The sequence below is a fragment of the Tachypleus tridentatus genome, chromosome 2 (genome assembly GCF_004210375.1).
Source record: "Tachypleus tridentatus isolate NWPU-2018 chromosome 2, ASM421037v1, whole genome shotgun sequence".
In the NCBI taxonomy this organism is placed as follows: domain Eukaryota; kingdom Metazoa; phylum Arthropoda; class Merostomata; order Xiphosura; family Limulidae; genus Tachypleus; species Tachypleus tridentatus.
Genome location: NC_134826.1, coordinates 97,608,578 through 97,629,430, shown reverse-complemented (window position 1 = coordinate 97,629,430; position 20,853 = coordinate 97,608,578). Strand labels below are relative to the sequence as shown.

The 20,853-nt window shown below is 32.6% G+C and overlaps 2 protein-coding genes across 5 annotated transcripts in view; one reads left to right on the top strand and one right to left on the bottom strand.

The window, feature by feature from the left end:
* Positions 1 to 289: 289 nt before the first annotated feature.
* On the bottom strand, positions 290 to 13,056 carry LOC143244657 (small integral membrane protein 8). Its single transcript, XM_076489742.1, has 3 exons — positions 12,909 to 13,056; positions 5,148 to 5,286; positions 290 to 1,346 (listed from the first exon to the last, which is right to left on the bottom strand). The coding sequence occupies exons 2-3, from the start codon at positions 5,259 to 5,261 to the stop codon at positions 1,185 to 1,187; spliced, it is 276 nt and encodes a 91-aa protein (XP_076345857.1). The 5' UTR covers positions 5,262 to 5,286; positions 12,909 to 13,056; the 3' UTR covers positions 290 to 1,184.
* Positions 13,057 to 13,061: 5 nt separating this feature from the next.
* The window catches only part of LOC143244652 (histone-lysine N-methyltransferase NSD2-like), a 57,828-nt gene continuing 50,036 nt past the window's right edge, over positions 13,062 to 20,853 (top strand). For 3 of the 4 annotated variants that reach the window (XM_076489727.1, XM_076489724.1, XM_076489726.1), the window contains exons 1-2: positions 13,062 to 13,201; positions 19,117 to 20,499. In XM_076489727.1, the coding sequence (XP_076345842.1) occupies positions 19,125 to 20,499 (1,375 nt within the window). In that variant the 5' untranslated portion in view covers positions 13,062 to 13,201; positions 19,117 to 19,124. Of the gene's footprint in view, positions 13,484 to 19,116; positions 20,500 to 20,853 lie in introns of all 4 variants that reach the window. The other variant, XM_076489725.1, reaches the window with a different exon arrangement.

Genomic DNA, 20,853 nt, shown 5'->3' with positions numbered 1-20,853 from the left:
AAGGTAGTTTTAAATTTGTCTCATTAGAATAGTGTTTTTAGTATATTTAATTAGAATTTATTGGCTAGCCTCACAACCATTCAGATTATGAGAGAAATTACTTGCAACTTTGATTTTAAATTGGTATGTTTAATGTGCAATTATTTTTATATTTACACGAGTTTTGATTTTGAAGTATTTTGCATTCCAATAATAAAAATAACTGAGTGAGTAACTGACTGAAAGAAAAAAGTTCATTTAAATGATGTCTTTTATTACAAAATTGATGGTAACATGGTTATAACCAGGAAACACAATATATATAAATATATATTTATTTATTTTTGTATTGTACAGCATTTCGTTGTAAGGCCATATTTAGATTAATTCAAAATGATGCATCACATAAAACTGGCTATAATACACACACAACTATAAATAAATATTGTTATACTAGTCTTAAAAATTATGTATTATGTTACCATCAAAAGAGTTGAGGCCAACCAATCATTCTTATTTTGAAATTTTTGGGCACAAGTATTTTGTACCATCCTCTGGTGGAGTAATGTATTTCTGCTCAGTCTTTTGTAGTTATCCAATTCAAATATATATTACACTTTGCAACACAAATTTTGTTCCTGGATAGTATGTTATTTCTTTTTATTGCTTATATTGTAAAAGTACAGAAAATGGCCATTATTCCCTTCAAACTTTGCTTTTGTGACCTGGATAATGGAATTCAGAAATTAACCGATTTTCTACGAAAAACGGGCAAATTTGCACATTTTCATTTACATAAAGTCTGAATAAAAATTTACATGTATTTATACTAAAGTTATACAAAAATGAACAAAAATTGTTTAGAAGTGAATAGTTTTTCAAGATTTACGACTGTAATGTAAATCACTTTCACGTATCAGCCCCCAAATATAGTCTCCCATCATGTTTTCGTTATATACTCCCAGGTCACAAAAGCAAAGTTTGAAGAGAAAAATAGGCTTTTCCATTTACGTTAGGCATAAGCAATTGGGAAATAACACCTTCTGCCCAGAAACATGAAAAAGTAAAAATTTTGTTACATAGTGTTATAAGCCAAACAACCAGTCTTAAAGCTCATCATAAACTTGTTCTGAAAAGCCACACAGTATTAAAATACACAATTTAGTTATTTCTACAATCATAAATGTGTCAATGAAGTTAACTAATCATTCCCATTTTGAAATTCGTGGGCATATGTATTTTGTACCATCTTCTGTTACAGCAATATAATTGTGGTCCAAGCCTTTTGTAGTCAACCAATTCATGTATCCAATATAAGTGAAACAACCAGTTATTGCCACCAGCCCTAAGCCCATCACAAACTTGTTCTGAAAAGCAATACAGTGTTAAAATACACAATAGAGTTGTTTCTACTAACACAAATGTACGAATGAAGTTTTCAAAGATTTAATGAATAAACAAAAAGAATGTAGATAATTATCTTGTATAAAAATAATAAAACTTGGGTAGTAAATAACTGAAAAATTACACTTTTTTGCAATGACCCAGTAAAGTCAATGGTACAATATATCAACCCATTGTTGATCCACACTTAGCTAAATGAGAATGGCTCTTGTTGAAGAGCTGTGAACAAGCATTACACACTTACATGATCTAGGTAAATAGCTGCCTAATAAGACAGATGATCACACTGAGAGTAATTGAAACTATAAACCTTAAAAAAATAACCTGTAATACAGATATATTTATGAAGGCCTTAAGGCAAAAATATCTTGTTACCCCCTCTTCCAACTAATGTTACTAAAATAAAAGAATAAGTTGAATCTTAAGTAAATAAGATCAGATCCTTAGGTTTTTGATGCATTCTTCAGATAATTCACATTACAGTATTTGTTTAACCTTCATTAAAATGTACAAACACTACGAGATATTTATCTGTAACATAGTGCCAGATATTAGAGCAAATTACATATTGCTGTAGATTATATTTTTAATGTTTTGTTCACTAGAGGGATCCTTTTATATGACATAGTGATTTTGTGAAGTTATAATTTTTCCTACATGAAAAATGTATTTTCAATAGAGAACATTGATATGAAGAGTAGACTCGCCTTCTGTGCAAGTACACTGGAACTTTGGACCTTGAAAATAAGCTCTCTATTCTCAAAAATATACATCTGTGAACAGATGGATCTCAGGATGAGGTGATGGAATGGATACCCCAATAACAGTGTTGCTTCTTAGTAATGAGACAGAACGATCCAAAGGAAGGAAATGCATGACTGGTCACACAGTTACTACTGAAGGGATCTCATACATTCTGCTCATTCTAAAGGAATGAGAGGCTTAAGAGATGTCCACAACACCAAAAATGGGAGAACCATCCACAGAGAAAGAGACACAATTAAAAGTGTGATGGCTCTTTTCATGGTTTGAAGCCTGAAAGGGGTTAGCTGAGTTTGACTTAATTGAGTACTGAAAAGTATACCCAAATGGATGAGATACTGCACCAGTGACAAAATAGGCTTGTCCAATCTAATAAGGAAGCCCACTTTTGTGGCTTCTGAAAAGATATTCTGAGAATGTTGTTCTGCTAAATGAAGCTAGAAGGAGCCAGTCATCCATATAATGAAGAGTTTGCAGGTCCAAAGAATGCAGGTGATAAAAAAAGCTCAAACAACTCATCAGAAAACATAAGGTGTGGACACAAGACCACAAGGAAGAGCCCAGAACTACAGCACCTGACTCTTGTGCACAAACCTCTGGGAATATTCTGCTAAGGGAATATAAGATAAGTGTAGGTAAAATTAAACTTCATCATCCAGAGCCCTGTTGCAAAGTGTCATCATAGGGTTAGAAAAGATTGCATTGTGAAGCAAGTAGTACCTAAAACTTGGTTGAGTTGAGAGAGATTAATGATCGGATACCAATCTCCTTTCTTCTTGGGTACCATGAATAAATGGAAATAAAATTTTGGAAAAATAAGACTGACCTTTTTTACTGCCCTTTTGACTAAGAACTTTCCAATGACCTGGGAATGCACCTCCATTCGCCATGTATCTGTTTAAGGTGAAAAGACAACAGGTTGAGCAGATAATGGTGGAGGTGATGTAAATTGAATTACCAACCCTGAAGTTAGAAAATGGAGTACCCTAGGATCTCTGATGCAATAACTCTAAATGTCCAGGAAGTGATGTAATCATACTCTGACTGATCCCCTGTCCCAGGACAGTTACCAACACTGTTGTTGTTGGTCTGCCAAAGTTAAAGATCCTTGAAAATGTAAATGGACCCTATTATAGAAACTGAAGGAGTTGGATCAGAAAATGCAATGAGCCAATACACCCATATTAAGAACCAGAAGGACAAGAATCCAATGACAATAAAGAATAATTTAATTGGCTGTTATCAATGTGGAATTTTAACTTTTCTGGAACTCCAGCAAATAACATGGGATGGAAAAAAAAAGCAGCTTCACCATAACTCCCTGAAAGCAGAAGATAGTAAACAAACCTTTTCTAACAAAGAATCTCTACTCAATAAATCCCAACAACAAACCAGCCAGAAAACCAAAGAAAGAACTGAAGAAGACAAACAAACTGAGGTAGATGTCAGAAAAACCCCTAATTTATCCTTAACTGACTTAGGAATATGTAGATAAGCTCCTGGAAAAACGTTGGACTAAAAATAAATTCCTCAAGACAATAATGAGAATAAGACAAGTCTGAGAAAACTATGGTTTATATAAAGTGATCACACATTCCAATACAGACCCTCACATGCCCAAAAGGGGGTCCCATCCATTGAGAATCTAAACAGGCCTCCTTCTGGCAGTGATAAGCCAAGATATCCTGATCTGATAATTGTGAGGACAAGACATATTCCACTGCATAATTTAGCAGCAACTCTTCCAGTATGAACAGCAATATTGGAAGGAGGAGGAAAAACCAAGTAATCACTTGCCACCCCTTCTGCTAACAAGGAAGAAGTAGTTACATGCAACAGGAGAGATCCCCAAAACCTCACAAACCTGAGTAACCAACTGAAGAAAAGAGGAAGGAGTTGGATGATCAAAACAACCCTATGTTGAGGCTGACCTAGTAAAAGAAGCCAGAAAAAGTGAGTCTAAATTTTTGCCAAGTCATTTACAAAAGCTGCATCAGAACTAGCTGGAGAGAAACCTCAGTCCACATATGGATCATATCATGTACAGCTTTGACTGAGAGTGACTCCTCCACCAGCTGTTGACAAACATCCAATAGTAGAGGTGAAAGAGAAGGGTTGATACCTATAGTAGAAACATTAACTTGGAAATTCATACCCATAAGTAAGTTTTATAACTTTTGGTTAAATAATGTATAATGAGAAACAAAAACATAACTGTAGAAATGCAGATCAAATTCACAACTTAGAAACCTATGCTAAATGTTCTGACAAGAAAAAGTGATTATATTATCAGGATGTGATGCTTATATATAGTACCTAGATAGAGGGCACATTGAAGTTAGTGGAGAAATTTGCAAGTTAGAAATTGCCTAAGGCATTCAAGTGGTGTATAAAAGACTGATGGAAGTATTCTCAATGCTTAAATAGGCAAAAAGTGAAAACCCTGGAGACTGAGAAATAGCAATAGAGTCAGTAAATAGTGAGTATGTTTTGGAATATTGAAAAATTCATGACTCTAATAACTGTGAGTTTGAAGTGATTTGTTCATCAAATAAATTATCACTTAGATGTTTCCTGCTGGGCAAATAATCACTATCTCAATGAATTTCTCTACAGAAAATATCTATTTTTAATTCTGTTTATAAGGTTTTTTTTTAATTTTATATCATTATGAAATTTACAGAATTATGTCACTATTTGTTTCATTACACATTCTTTCCAATTGGGCATTATCAGGTGTCTATGGCTAAAACTAGAATTTAAAAAAAAAAAAATTAAGATAATGGTTATGTACAAGAATTTGCAGTATGTCATCTTAAGATGATATCTAAATGATAAGGTATCTCATACTCAAATTACTGGACTGAATGAAAAGGACAAATTTATGATCTCAGATTCTAAAGTATAATTTTTTCAGATTTTTCACAATATGTTATGTAATTTACATTTAATCTTTTTTTTTGGTGGACTAATTTTTACAGAAAGAAAGAAAAAAGGCTTACAGGTTTGACATAGAGCTCAAAATTAGCAACTCTGAAGACAGAAGTAGAATCCATTGTGCGAATTCCATCACCTGGCTGATGGCTTGGAGTACTTTTCTTCATATTATGATCCATTTTTCATATGCTTCATATACTGAAACTGGTCCAAATTAATTATTTAATAGAAAGTGTATAAATGAGATACAATTCTAACAACAACAAAAATGGTAGACTTAATACTGATAATAAATTGAATCTAGAATTATATTTATAATTTTTTATAACAAACGTACACTTATTAGAGGTGTAAACAGAACAGTATTAGTAGACATTATCAAAGAATATTTTAAGAGATTACTTAAACCTCTAATAATGTATCTTTCTTCTTTTATTAAACTTATTAAAGTTTACATTTTCCTCATGTGAGAAATCTATTTCCAATAGATACTACCTATGAAAGTTGCATGCTGTTAGCCTCGAAACTAACTGCAACCTAATTTCACTGCCGTAATTTTGGATGACTTTTCACATGCTGTTGCATAATATCATCATTAAATAAAACTTGCTTCACACACGTACACTTGTGATAACATAATTCTTTGGCAAATCAAAACAACAAAAAAATGTGCACCAGAAGTAGGAAAGACAAGTGGAAAATGTGTGCAAAATAATTATCATCTCTGAAATTTACATTTTCCTTACCTGCAAATGTATTTCTGGTAGGCACTCACCTCTTGACACAAAATATTTATAATACCAGAGTAAAATGATGGAAGGACTGATATAAAATTTTATCTAGATGAATTCTATTCAGCAAGCCTCAGAAGGAAAGCCCATGGAATGTGACACCTGATGGCAGGGGCTCCATTAAAACACATTCAGGTAAAACCACATCTCATCTAGATCAGGATATATTCTTCATTCGGATTGTAGGGGGAAAGAGAAAATAAGCTTTGTGTGCCACAAGGACAGACAAAATGAAAACATGATAATCTGAGTTTTTGGACAGCCAATATGTGTCAGGTGGTTGGGGCTTGTTCAAACTGTACTTTGTGTGTTCACTTCAACTCTACTGAACAGATTTTGACTGCAAGTGGAGGGCACAGTAGATAACTGTTACATTTTTGTAAGGAGAAACCCACACTATACTGACAGTGTCACCACTGCCTATTTCTCACAGCATTTGTGTTAAACCAAACTGGTGAAGGTTCATCATGGTCCACCACCCAAGCAGCAAGAAACTGGTAAATGGTAAGGGTTTCCTGTGTTTCATTTGAAGAAAAAATGGTGAAGAATTTGCACTGTTGAGACCTCTAGAAGTGACCCGATTCTTATTGGACATCCAACCAGAAAGTTATTTTACTGGAGACAGCATGACTGCAAAACCCTATTTTTAAAAGTCAGCAAGCATGAGCTAATGAAATGAGCAAAACACTTCTTTGATGCTGAATTTTACCATGATAGTATTTGAAATAAGTACAGTCTGGTTTGAGCAACTGAGTAATATGTACACTGCAAAGTTATCTCAAGTGATCTTGTGAAACAATTCATCTTGCAATTGGCACTTGTACAGTCAAGGTGAATGGCATGAGCTCTTTTTCACTATCCTGGCTCTATGCAGGTTGTAGATAAGTATATCACAGAAGTAACACCAAATGCCTGATGGGATCCTATGAAATTAAAATAGAGATTCTGAAAAATAAAATTTACATATTCTTCTAAAATATGGCAGGATGATAAGAAAGTGGTGGCTGGCAGAAGGAAAGGTGAATGTATGGAGTGTTATCTACATGCCTGCCTAGAGAATCTTATTTTAGAGCCAGCAAAAATGAGAAACAAGAGAATGAGAAAGGTGACAACTTAAATGTGAAATAACCTGCAAATATTCACATCCAGAGACAAAGATACCAAATGAAGGAGTCAAAAGATCCATACAGTATGAGTAGAAGAAGAGAGGCCCCTGGAAGAAAAGGAGTTCCATGATAGGGAAAATAGTAGGACCCTCAAAAGAGAAATGTCTCTGAGAAGCAACAAAAAACTGCATAAACAGAACACAAGTTTGATCAAATTTCAAATGATCAAATATGTAATAGAGGAGGAAGAAAAATAGGAGATAATGTATAGTTATCCTCCTGAGCAGTAGATGTCTTATGAAGGAAATACTGTTCTATGGAGAGTAGTACGTAAGGAGAAGAAAGAAATAAAGATGGAGAGAAAACTATCACAGAAACAAGAAGCCAATGGCTCAATTTGGGTGTGGGTAATAATATACAAAACTACATTAAGGTCTCACTTAAGCATGGAAGTCAAGTGAGAAAGATGGAGAAAATGAAGGAGCAGAACAAGATGAGAAAGACAGAGAAAGAATCACCCTCTGCAAGTTTGAAAGGCAAAGTGCCATAGACAATGCCACCCAATAACCAACATAGGCAAATACTAACACACCATGGATGAGCAGCCAAGTAAAAATGCAGAAAGGTGGTATAACAATCATATGGCAAACAAGTGGATGATGGACCAACAACGAAAGACCCACTACTTTCAATGATAGACAAACAGAATAGAAGAGAAATAGAGATGAGTCTAGAATGATGCAGTATGATTGGAGTGTGTGTTCCAATAGGTAATAAACCAGAAAATATCTTATGTGGAAATGGAGGGAAGACATTCACCCATGTAAAAAAACAGAACATATAAGACAGAAGTTTGAGAAGTGGCATTGGATAGAGGATGGGATGTACGAATGTAAATTAAAAGGAAACCAAGGATGAGTTGACCAAAATGACACAATAAAAGAATTAGTGTTGCATATCAAGGCAAGCAAATGCCAGAATTCATGTCCTCATTCAAAGATCTGTTTCAATCAGACGAAAGTTTTGGTGAAGAAATATGTCTAGTTGGAAGTTGGTAAGGAAATGCCATAAATATTATGGGCATGTTCTAGTCTCCACGACAATTTGTTGAGGAAAGTACAGGAGAGGTTCAGAACTTAATAAAAAGGAACCCAAGAAAGAAACCCTTTGATCTGCAAGGTCCACTGGAAGAGATGTGTATGTGCAAACCTCAAAGGAATGGATTTTTTAGAAAAGCCAAAACCCCTGAAAGTGAAATAACCTCTTGATGAGAATGAGCAACACAAATTCTGGTGACCAGATACACAACAGCTCATAATCAAAGAGGAGAAGGCTGAACTCAGCTAAGAGATGAAGAAAATACCCAGAAGTCCCAAATATAAAGTGGACAATGAGAAAGAACAACCTTCAACTGAGTAATATTCTGTAAAATTAAAGGAAAAGAGGATACCATTCAAGAATAAGTCAAAAAGTCAATCATCCAATAAAAAAAGTAATGAATATAAAACAAGAAGGCCCTCACAATAGTAATGGGACCAACATTATGTCAAAGGAAAGAGCAAGGAATAAGAATGGATGACAAACAAAACATATGAAGTATGGATCAAGATGTATGTGTAAGGAAGTGTCCAACACATCAACTATGGCAAACTGCAAACCATATGAAAAAGACCATAGAAAGAAGTAGAAAAGGAAATCAAAAGAAAGGCCAAGATGGAGAATTTAACAATGACTGTCAGCAGAAAATGAGAACAACAGCAGAAGAAGAGAAAGAGATAAGTACCTACAAGTCAGAAGTGACATGATAGTGACGGACAAGAAGAGTGATGAACTAGATGTTTGGTAGAGGAAGGATGAGAAAAAGAGGAAGGCCTGAAAGATGGAAAGGAAAGGACAGGAAGGAGATGGATCCAAACAAGGAATAGGAGTAAAGAACAAGGTCAACAAAAAACAAAAAACACACTGGGACGATGATGAAGTTTGAAGTTGGGTAGCATCAGCCCAGATCTCCTTAGAAAAACAAATACCACTAAAGACATATGGGCAAAAAGAGACTCAAATGAAAACTATGTGCACAAGAAGGTGTACAGTAAACAGAAATATAATGCAACCTTAAAAGTCCCAACATCAGGGGAACAAAATACGGAAGGACAGAGCAGAAAATTTGGAATAGGCTTAGATGGCAAAGAAAAGGAAATAGACTTCCACAGAAGTCCATTCTGAAGCATGACAAAGTGCCTCAGATAGAAGAAAGAAATGGAATATAAATGAATAGTGAGAAAAAAATTGAAAACAAAACCGGGGAACCAGAGAATGAACTGGAAAAAAAGGAACCGAATCCCCAATAAGGTCAAGGGCAGATAATCAAAAAAGAAAAGTGTTTTTTTTATAGCAAAGCTACATTAGGCTATCTGCTGAGCCCACCGAAGGGAATCAAACTCCTGATTTTAGTGCTGTAAATCTGTAGACTTACCACTGTAACAGCAGGGGAAAAAGGAAAGAAAAAATGTCTACAAGTTGAGGCAAAATGTCATAAGTGCCAGAGTAATGTAGCATTTAGGAGTGAGAGAGGAGAAGAGTCTGGGAGAGATATCATGGGCCCTGTCTCTTCCCATGATTCTGGGCCCCTCATCCTCTCTTACTCCTTTCTTTAATCATATATATTATTTTTTAACCTTGCAAAACTCACTAAAATGCAGCATCAGCATATAAATACTATGTCTTTTATTAAGAGAGGGAGAATGAGGACTTTTTGGTATTATAGGTGTGGAAAATATTTGCTTGAGCATGGACCCCTTGAGTGAACAGGCCCCAATGATTTACACTGGGTGCATCACCTTCTCCCATTACTTTGAAATTAATACAATTAAAGGTAGTTGAACAAATATTAGTTTAAATTATATTTAATTAATACCTTTGGCTTAATTTTAAATTGACCCTTAAACAGCAAGAATGTTGTAGGTAGCAGCATAAACTGATAATGGCCACTGTTTAAGGGTTAATTATGTGGGTTCACTGTGACTTCATGCAAATTCTTTAATTAATTATTATGTGACAGATGGCAATTTACTTAAACCTTGCCCACAGTAGCTTTCCTAATTGTATATCTGTTCATGTTGCAATTTTTATCAGTGCTCTGCACTTGTACATATTTGCAAAGTCTTAGATTAGGTTAATACTTACCACATGTAGCTACTTTGGTTATAATTTTTTGCAACATCAGTTTTTTTTCTGTTATTTTATTTGATTTTGTGTGATTTTCTTAGTTTTATTCTATTCTTCTTTTCTGGCATTTCTCTGCTTGTTTGTTTGTTTTAGATGAAATATAATTCTTGTACATCTTCATACTGTCACTTTAGCTTTCATTCTATACATATGACTAGAAAAGGACTTTCCACTACTGCAATATGTTTTATGTTGTTGTTTTTGAATTAAGCACAAAACTACATAATGTAGGCTCTAGGTGGGCAGTGCAATATTTTATATCATAAGCCATAATCTAAGCCTTTCATTACTCTATTCTGTTTAAAAATATTAGTTTGGACAAAAACCAAAAAAAATATCATAAGAAGTTGAGCTTCATAATAATGTAAGTACTACATTGTTATATGACTAATTGAGGGTTAAAGTGCTTAAAGTAATGGGCACAATGTTGAGAAAATGGCCTACAGAATTTCTTTTGGAAGTACCTTAACTCACCATTTTGCAGGCATTTCAGAGAGGAAATTAACTATTAAAACTATGGTAATACAAAAAAAAATCATCTTTAATACAGACATTTAAAAGTTTCCTTAAATTCCATAATCAGCATTAATATTTCAAAAAACATCTGTTCATAATGTTCAAATCACTAAAATATATTAGCATTGAAAAAGATTTTGTATTTAATTGAAAGTTAGAAAGAACAGATTTAAACAGTAACAATATAATGGAATATACAATAAAACATGCAGCATTAACGTTTAAGAAAAACTATTAGAGAAAAAGGCCTAAATATAAGTATAAAAACTGTACATTTTAAATAATGATAAATATCAAATAACAAAACTGAGAATTTGGAATTGATTACATTAATACCAATAGGGAAGAGTTGACATTTTGTATAGTGTGGGTCATCATAAAAAATTAAGAGATTTTATTTAATAAATAGTTAGTAATCTGTGGTTCTGGAGTCAAGAATTTTAAAGTTTTTCAGAAGTATAGGATGGTTATTCTTTTCACTATGCATAACATGTACTCTTCATTGTTGTCATTAATGAAATAAATTCTGGATTCTCAGTGTTTTTACTTGATATTTATTATTTTAAAAACATAGTACTTATACTTACATTTAAGCCTTTCTCTATGATAGTTTCTCTTAACAATGTTATTTGTTAAACATCTGTATGCCATCTTTTATTACAGAGTTTATTTAACATTTGTTAACATTTAAAATCTGCTCATTCTAAATTTCTGATTGAATATAAAAATTACTTAATACTAACTGTGTTTTTTGTAGTTCAGACACTAAGAGAAAAAAAATTTTTGAGATATTAACAATAATAATGTAATTCATTGAAATTCCAAAATGTCTATATTAAAGACATTTTTGATATTACCATGTTTTTAAGTTATTATAAAATTTCATTTTCCACCTGAGGGAATTATTATTTTTTGAAAAGTAGAAAATAGTTTTAAAGTTATACCTTCTTAAGTTTAAGTGTGCAAGGACAGTCTTAATGAACCAAACTGTCCTTCGGTGCCCATATTTTATGTTTGCTCAAGTTTGATTGACTTAAAGATTGACTTTTGGAATGAATCATCATCAACAATAATGAAGGCCAGCACTTAAAAGAAGCTCAAAAGGTGAATCAATGATTTCTCAAAAAAAATTGTGTTGAAATTTTAAATTTTCTCAGTACTAATGTAAATATGCAAGGATAGCCTACATGGATTAAATGATCCCATGCTGTCCACATGGGCATCATTTAGGTTGGATACGAAGGCCTGTTGTTTTATATAATTTATTTTGGGAATATTACATTTTTATATACAATGTGTAGTTTGTAGAATTACAAAGGTTATTAAATATTATAGAAATTTGAATGAGGTTTAGATTTTTAAACTTAAGTACATCCAGGGGACCTAATTCTCTTGGAACTCCAATAACAATTACCCCTTAATGAAATCTAAAATGGCACTCCTAAATATCTGTAAATTGTTCTATTAATTTCAATGGTATAGTTCTGCATGGTCTTTAACTTTTAGATATTTTAAATAAAGCATTGTTTAATTCAGTTTTTTGTTTTACTCTAGCATTTTACCAAAAAAAAAATATCAACTGCACAGTACTATTCTTTCATCAGCTTTCAAACCACTGCTTAAGTGATAAAAAAGGACACCATTCGCTCTGCTATTTTCATCATTCCCATTAAAAATTTATAAAATTTCTGAAACGCTCTCTATCACTATTATTATAAGTGTAATTAACATCTATTTGACAACTAAAAGATATAAATTTCTACCGTATTTATTTATAACATTAATATTTCTAGTCCCTTACTCTACACACACATATATGAGCATAACACTGTAAGTATAAACTTTATTAAACCAAGATTTTATCACAACACATTAACGATGACTGACATAACCTGGCTTTATTGTTCACTACAATTCTAACACAACTACAAATTACAAAAACTAAAGCCTCCACCCCCCAAATGAAACAATTTACAACACTGCAATATAAATTGAAATAAAAGGATATACGAGAGTTGCTGTTTTTCTTTATTCAACATTATTTCCATCAGCATACCGATCATCTCATAATCATTTTTATTTAGCGTGATACAAATTCATCAATTCTTTACAATTTGGGTTTCAGTTTGTTTGTTGTTGTTGTTTTTAATTAAAATTCACAAATCAAATTTCAAACAACTTCCCTTACCTCTATATAATACTTTATTCGATTTTGTTAGTCTCTACAAAACTGAATTGGATAATATCCCTTTACGAATTAGAGATTGCTGCACAGCGTTCTCTAACGTTTAAAGTAGGTTTAGTTTGACCAATTAAGATAGGCTAGTTCAGTAAACCTTCCATTTTTTTACTGCATTCTCAGCCAACCAGATTATTTTTCCCATATTTCTTTGCAACTTCCGGTATTTCAAAGGCGCGCCAATTTTTTTTACTTGTTCCTTGCCTGCCTTGCCATTTGGAATACGAGATAAGAGTGGGATTGTGAGTATTATTGTTAATGTTTACTAGGAATCTTTATTTATAAAAACTTAAAATGTGGACATGCAAATTTGTAAGCATATAAATCACTAATTATATTTTGAGAGTTTAGATTGAAAAAATAGCATAACTTCTATGTAGTATAAAACTTCAGAGTGAAACACTTGAAACAGACACGTAGTGACATAGGATGATCGAGGCACTTTCAAATTCAAGTTAATAACAACCTGAGCATGTAATGATTCATTGTGGCGGTAAAGATTCTACTCTAGTGCTAACGGATAGGTGAATAATATTATATTCATGCTTTCATCAACATAGTTGTAAAGAAGTGGTTAAACCTTTGGTATTTGTTGCACATTAATCTCTGTGATAAAATTTTAAGATTTATTGCAAGGAGAATGATCGTTTATTTTTAATCCAACTTATAAATTTTGTATATTACAGCTAGAACACTTACTACCAGTACCAGCTAGTGATTAATGATTGATAATGGTCTTAAGTTCTTGTAAGTTATGTGCTTAAAACTTGCTCAGAAGTAAAAAGTAGGTCTCAGGTGATAAATTATTATTGAACTAGAAGATAGAAAGATAAGAATAATGCACAGTAATAATTTGTCTGATCAGTTGTGTTGCAGACACTAACTATTTAAGTATTTCTAAACAGCAAAATTAGCAGCAGTCACTTTACAAAAGTTTTAGAACTTAAGTAAGAGATGAATGAATTAGTTAATGAAAAATAAATAAAAGATTGGTTTGAACTTTTACTTTTTTCATGGGTGGGTATGCAAGGACAGCCTTGAACTGAAGAAAACCAAATGATCACTTGTTCTCTGTATGTTAATATTAAAATCGTTTGATATAGACTAACAACTGTGTTCTGAAGTTTCATATTGAACAGTTTGATTTATACAAAATTGATATGTAATGAATTGCTGGAAATTTATCACTAAAGTAATTTTTGTGGTTGTGTGAAGGAATGTGGCATATTTTTTTCACAATGTTAATAACTTGTATGTAACTTTAAAATGTCATTCACTAAATGGTGCTGTTTTTTTCTCATTAACATCATAAAACAGGTATTGAGTTTACTCTCATATTGTTTAAGGAAAGCTTGAAATGAGAAAATAAATCTGTTATGGCATGTTGAATCATGTGTATTGGGATTTGTTGAAAGAAATTCAAGAAATAAAATTAATAAGTGTACATAAAGTTTATATCCACTATTATAGAACAACAAGTTTATATGGAAACTTGTTATGACAGTTTAACATGTTCTCTTCAGTAGCAGCAGAAATTAGGCAAACCATTTCACAAGTTTATAATTGATTTGCAACAACTCTGCATCAAAATTTCGGAGCTCATACTCATTTTTCATAATATCCATTCTAGTTTACCTCATTCATGTAAACAGACCATTCACACAAAAGTTATACAAGCACCTTACAAATTTAGACATCTGAATTGAGAAAAATCTAGTTTTCTATACACTGAAGAAAACCAAAGTACAATGATATCATTATTTCATATCTAAACTCTTAAAGAATTGATATTTTTTAGGTTGTGCAGGACAGATTACATACAAAATATTCCAAGTTGAACTTCACCATTCTTGTTTAACATTACAGTAACTTTTGTGTTATAAAAATAAAAATTTGTGTAGCTAAGACCAGTAAACATTTTTCATTCTGTCACTCCCCTGAATGGTCCAAAGAAGGATTTTGGGTTTATAAAGAAGGTTATTATGGAATATTCAAATGATATTGTATGTACAGAAAACATAATAGTTGAGAAGAAACCTTTTCCAAAAGTATTTGTTGCTTTCTCATGATAGAACGTAAAAGCAAGATTATTTATTAGGAAACTATTTAATGGAAAGAGAAGCAAATTTTAACTTTCATTGAAATGAAAGAAAACACCTACTTATAAATAAGTTTGCAAATTTAAGACATAAAACTGCTTGATCCTGATAAACTATTTTAAAACTACAAAACATGTTATTGTTTTTTGAGGATAATACATGTTTCTCATCTGTATAAAGATAGGGTCAATGGAAAAACTTGTAAAATTTAGTTTTGTAGAAAGATTTGTTCTGGAAATTTTGTAAAACTAAACTAATTCATAACACTCAGTTTGACTTTAGGAAGAGATTTTAACATCAAATATTTAATACCATGTTAAATGGCACTAATATATTATGCACTTTGACCCCACCCCCCACCTCACCCACCCATGTATAAAAGGTAAAGAACATCTCTGCCTACAAATGTATTTTAATTTGCAAAAGCTACTAATGACTGTTTAGGCAAGTAATTTAAACAGCTGTATTACTGGACCTTCTGAAATTATACCAAGATTCTTCCAATTTATCACTTTTCTTATGCATATAAAAAATATATTTTTGTTTTGTTTATTTTTGAATTTCGCGCAAAGCTACACGAAAGCTATTTGCACTAGCCATCCCTAATTTAACAGTGCAAGACTAGAGGGAAGAGAGCTAGTCATCACCACCCCCCAGCCAACTCTTGGACTACTCTTTTACCAACGAATAGTGGAATTGAATGTTACATTATAACGCTCCCACGGCTGAAAGGGCGAGCATGTTTGGCACGACAGGGATTCGAACCCGCAACCCTCAAATTACGGGTCGAAAGCTTTAACCCACCTGGCCATGCTGGGCCCATCATGTTCTGTACTTTGTGGTAAGATGAGTGTGTGTGTTTTGTTTTATAACAAAGCCAGGTCAGGCTATCTACTGTGTCTACCAAGGGGAATTGAACCCCTTATTTTAGTGCTATAAATTCGTAGATTTACCGCTGTCCCAGTGGGGAACAGTAAGATGATTTAGTTATTAATGAATTAGCATTCACTATTCTTTTTAAGATTAATTAATTAATTAGCATTAAACGTCCTTTTTAAGGATGATTTAATTAATTATCGACATGATGAGACATGTATGAGCCAGGGCAGCATAAAAATACATTGTGTTTGCCTATCTGGTATCGAACTATAATTTTAGCCCTCCATAATTGTAGTTGCCCTTTCAGATGATACTGAGTAATTATGGCATCATGGCGACATAGCAATGAGTCCTTAACAATGTTCCTCTGATGGCAGTATTTGGAAATATGATCTCGTCTCTCCTAGAGATCACCTCCTCTCCTTTTCCCTGAGGCAGCGAATTAGTGTGAAGGGGCATTCTTTAACCACTTTCACTACGTGTAATCCTTGTCAATGCCGTAAGTACAGTTGCCAATTTAGCTGCTAGGTTTGATTTCATTCCTCTAATTTTCACAATTAATCCTTTTTTCTTGGCTGCACTTTTTCTTTCACACATTACGTGTTTTTGATTAGGCATCATGACTTTTTGTCAATATACACCAAGTAAGAAAGTAATACTTGATAGCAATGAATATTAGCTTTAGGATTGCAACCCTATAATCCAGAATAGACTTACTTTACAGAACCAATCAGATTCTTTAAAATATATGGTGGTATTTCTTCTTTTTTTTCTGAAACAATAATGATAATTTTCTTTATAGTAACAGCAGGAAATTTAATTTAGCAGTTTCTAGTCATCAACTCCTTGCAATCAGTACAGCCATATCTAGCATCGTATTTATGCTGATTGCTTAAGCTAATATTACGTGATAATAAACACACTTTAATTAAGATAGTGTTATAAAATTTAGTAAATATTTTCTGAAAAACTGGTAATGAATAATTGATAATAACTGTCCACCCGTAAGATTCTTTTTTTAAAATCTTGAGCTACCAACTGCTAATCTAGTTTGGTTGTCCAAACCCGGGGCCTGGCATGGCCAAGCGTGTTAAGGCGTGTGACTCGTAATCTGAGGGTCACGGGTTTGCATCCCCGTCACGCCAAACATGCTCGCCCTTTCAGCTGTGGGGACGTTATAATGTGACGGTCAATCCACTATTCGTTAATAAAAGAGTAGCCCAAGAGTTGGTGGTGAGTGGAGGTGATTAGCTGCCTTCCCTCTAGTCTTACACTGCTAAATTAGGGATGGCTAGCGCAGATAGCCCTCATGTAGCTTTGCACGAAATTCAAACCAAACCAAAAACACCTCATACTTAACATTGATTTGTCAGAAATATCTTATTCAGTTTTAAATGGTTAAACCCAAACATAAATTTCACCACACTTTTAATTACTGAAATTAAGCAGGTATTTGACAATGAATCAACTTTGACTTGGGCTATGCTTACTGAATAATGTAAGTCATTTGATGTAGTGCACTTAATATATGATATAATGGTTGCATTAACCACTGTGTGGTCCTAGGAAAAAATACAAATCTTAAAGTTGTGTATATAGTCAGTAACATGTGAATGTATGTTTAGTGGAAGTGCTCTTTCCCGTGTTTGGACCTTTTTATTTAAGGTTTGGAAAGTACTGTCTTTAATTATATATTTTAAAGCAGTAACTTCCTATCCCCTAATATAAACTGGCATTAATATGAAAATGTTGTGGTATAAATGAGCATTTAAATCCAAAACTTAGATGAAAAGTAACACAAGTTTCTATATAGCCACATAGACGTAAGACTAGTCCAATTAATGTTTTACAGCCTATTCCATTTTTATAATAGGATAGGAAGTATGATCTTTGGAAAGAGTTGTTTTTAGATGCATTGGATACACTAAATTCAAGGGAAGACTTGAGAAATATTTAAGTAAGGGCTGGGTTTGTGGATATTTTTATTATTTTATTTTTCTTTAGTTGCAAATGAGACAGTGTCAGTAGACCAGTGTGCATCCTGTTGGGCCTTAATTGTTATGTTATAGTGTGTGTGTGTGTGTGTATATATAGTATAATTTAATACAGAAGTTGCAAACCTGTCTTGTTGTATTAGTCTGATGTCAAAAGTATTTTAAGCAGCCAATCCTCAAAAAGTATGTTTGGTAATAGTTAAAATTATCATGTTCATAAATTTTGTTAAAAAATGGTCAACAAATATCTTAAATTTGGATTTAAAAAATCTTTTGAAGGTTTTTAGATAATATGCTAATTAATAGCTCTTTTTTGGCAAATATGACAAAATATTTTAATTTTGCAATTATTTTAGCAGTGTATATGCTCAGTAAAGTGTACAATACGTAATGGTCTTTCTGCTAAATAACCATAATAGGCTGTTTTACCTACTAGGGCCATCTTGATGGTATTCTTAATGTCATTCTGAATCAAGCATCATTTTGATCACTAATAAACAGACTTTCTCCTATTAAAGAAAATACATTAATTAAAATTCTAAATTGAAGATAAATTTAGAAGCAATATAATTTATCAATATACATTTTTGATGCTAAAATGTCAGGTATGACGAAGCTTGTAAATTGCATGTGGCTTTAAATGTTGTCTATGATTGATCAGATTTAAGAGTTGCTTTTGTGTGTTTGATAAGAAAAATATAAAAATAAATAAATTTATACAGAGCAGAGAATTTAACATGTGTTTAAGTGAATAATAACTTTTATCTGTTCTGAATTATGTTTTAAAGTTACACAAGTAATCTTTTTGGTGTTGTACATGGTAGAAATTAGTGTAATTCATTTTGTATATGAAGAGAATTATTAAAAATTGTGAATGAAGTAACATTTAAATAGAAATAAGATAGTACTGTAGTATTTAGAAATGGTGATATTTTCAAAATGAACTGTTTGGCCTTTGATTTTTGTCTTGGTTATTTTTAATGCAGAAACTAATAAATTGAGATGAAGATGATGTAGGTTTTCAGGAAAACAGGCTTGTAAACTTCTCTACAAAAGTGTTTCTAAAGTGTTTTTTTGTTATGATTTTAATAATTTTAATTTATTGTTCAGGATCATGAAGTTATTAGGTTTTTGAAATGGCAGATTTAAAATTTTTTTCTTGAGAACACTTAATTTTCTTTACAGATGAAGGGATGGCTGCAGTGATTGTAGATGTTGGTTCTTCTAAATGTTTGGTAGCAGAAGCAGATAAAGAAGATTCATTGACTGACTTAGAAGAAAAGAACAAGATAGATGCTATAAAATTTGATAAAACCCCAAATTCAACATTTCTGTCCTCAGGTACTATAAGCCAAACTCCAGAAAACAAAGTGCTGACTATAAATGCAGCTGTAAGTAGTAACCTTATTGATGGGTTACAAGTATCAAAACAAGAACCTGACTGTCATAATGAAACCCAAAGTTTAAATGTTGCTGAGCTGAATGAAAGTACAATATCTTCATATAATGGAAAATGGAGACTTGGCAAACGAGGTCGACCACCTAAAATTAAAGAATATTTACTTAAAAATAAATTGCCACATTGTAGTGACATTCAAGAAAAGAGTGTGACAAATTTACATAATACTGTAGAGCATAATGTATCTGTTCAAGACAAAACCTCCAAGTCTAGAACTAAGTCACACAAAAGTAAACATATGTCTTTAAAATGCAGTGCTGTTCATGAAAAAGAAAACCAAATAATTTTAAATGAGTCTGATAAAACACAAGAATTACCAGTACTATGTGTTAATGGTCATCTTGATGATTGTGCTGCTATTACAAAGTTAGAGAGCTATCAGGCTAATGATGTGAACCATAGCAACTATCTAATAGATACAAAGTTTAATTCACTTTCTATGTCTGATTATAATAACTGTGAAATTTCAAAAAACTCATCTCCTAAAGTAATGTCAGATGTTTTGAGAACTGAAAATATTGGAGATTCATTTACTCAGTCACCAAATAGTAGTCCAGAAGACCAGCTACGCAGTAGATATGGTCGTCTACGCAAGAAACGAGAACTTAGTCCTGATATGGAGTCAATCCCATTAGTGAGGAAGCGAAATTTGAAGGGAGATACTTCAGTGATACATCATTCTCTTGAAAATTCACATACAAACAGCATATTGGAAACTTTTCCAAAACCCGAGGAAAGATTGAGTGGAAATTCTTTTGATAACAGACTTGTAGAAAACAGTAAATTTGAAGCTGATTCATCTCTACTTAAGAAAGATGATAGATCCCTAATTCAGCATCAGGAGTTTCCATTAGAACAAAATAATTCTGTATCTCCGCATTTCATTGAGAATTCATCTGCCCCATCTCAGTCTTTACATCCTGTTGAGTATTTGGACAATAATGTTACTAGACAGCGATGTTTATCAATTGCACCAGAAGACGAGAAAGAAGTACCAGCTGAATGGATAATTGGAGATCTCTTATGGTCCAAAATATCTGGACACCCATGGTGGCCATGCATGGTATCGTTTGACCCTATTCAGGGAATTTACACTAAAGTTGTTCGTGGTAAGGCTTAAAATGTATTTGTTTATACCAAATTATTGATACAAAAACCTGAAATATGAACCAATCTAAAGTTTTATATGTATTAAAAGTTCAGAAGTTCACTTACAGTGACACCATAACACTGTGGCTACGTGTTCCTACCAGATCATGAGACACATTGCTTTGTGTTTGAATGTATTCTCTAATAGTTACCAGATGTTCTTTATATAACTTTTAAGTTTGTTGTTTTGTTAGAATGAAAAAACTGTGAAGTATTATTATATGTGGTTATAATAAAATTAAAAAAGACAAGTCTTAAATTATAAATACAAGTTTAGTGGACTTAATGAAATTTATATGAAATACTCAGAAAGA

What these genes read in the sequence shown, in the direction of transcription:
- LOC143244657 (XM_076489742.1), bottom strand. Translation starts at nt 5,261, where the DNA reads ATGGATCATAATATGAAGAAAAGTACTCCAAGCCATCAGCCAGGTGAT. An exon ending in TTGAGCTCTATGTCAAACCT is followed by an intron (nt 1,347 to 5,147) that starts GTAAGCCTTTTT and finishes ATTGCTTTTCAG; the next exon opens with AACAAGTTTGTGATGGGCTT.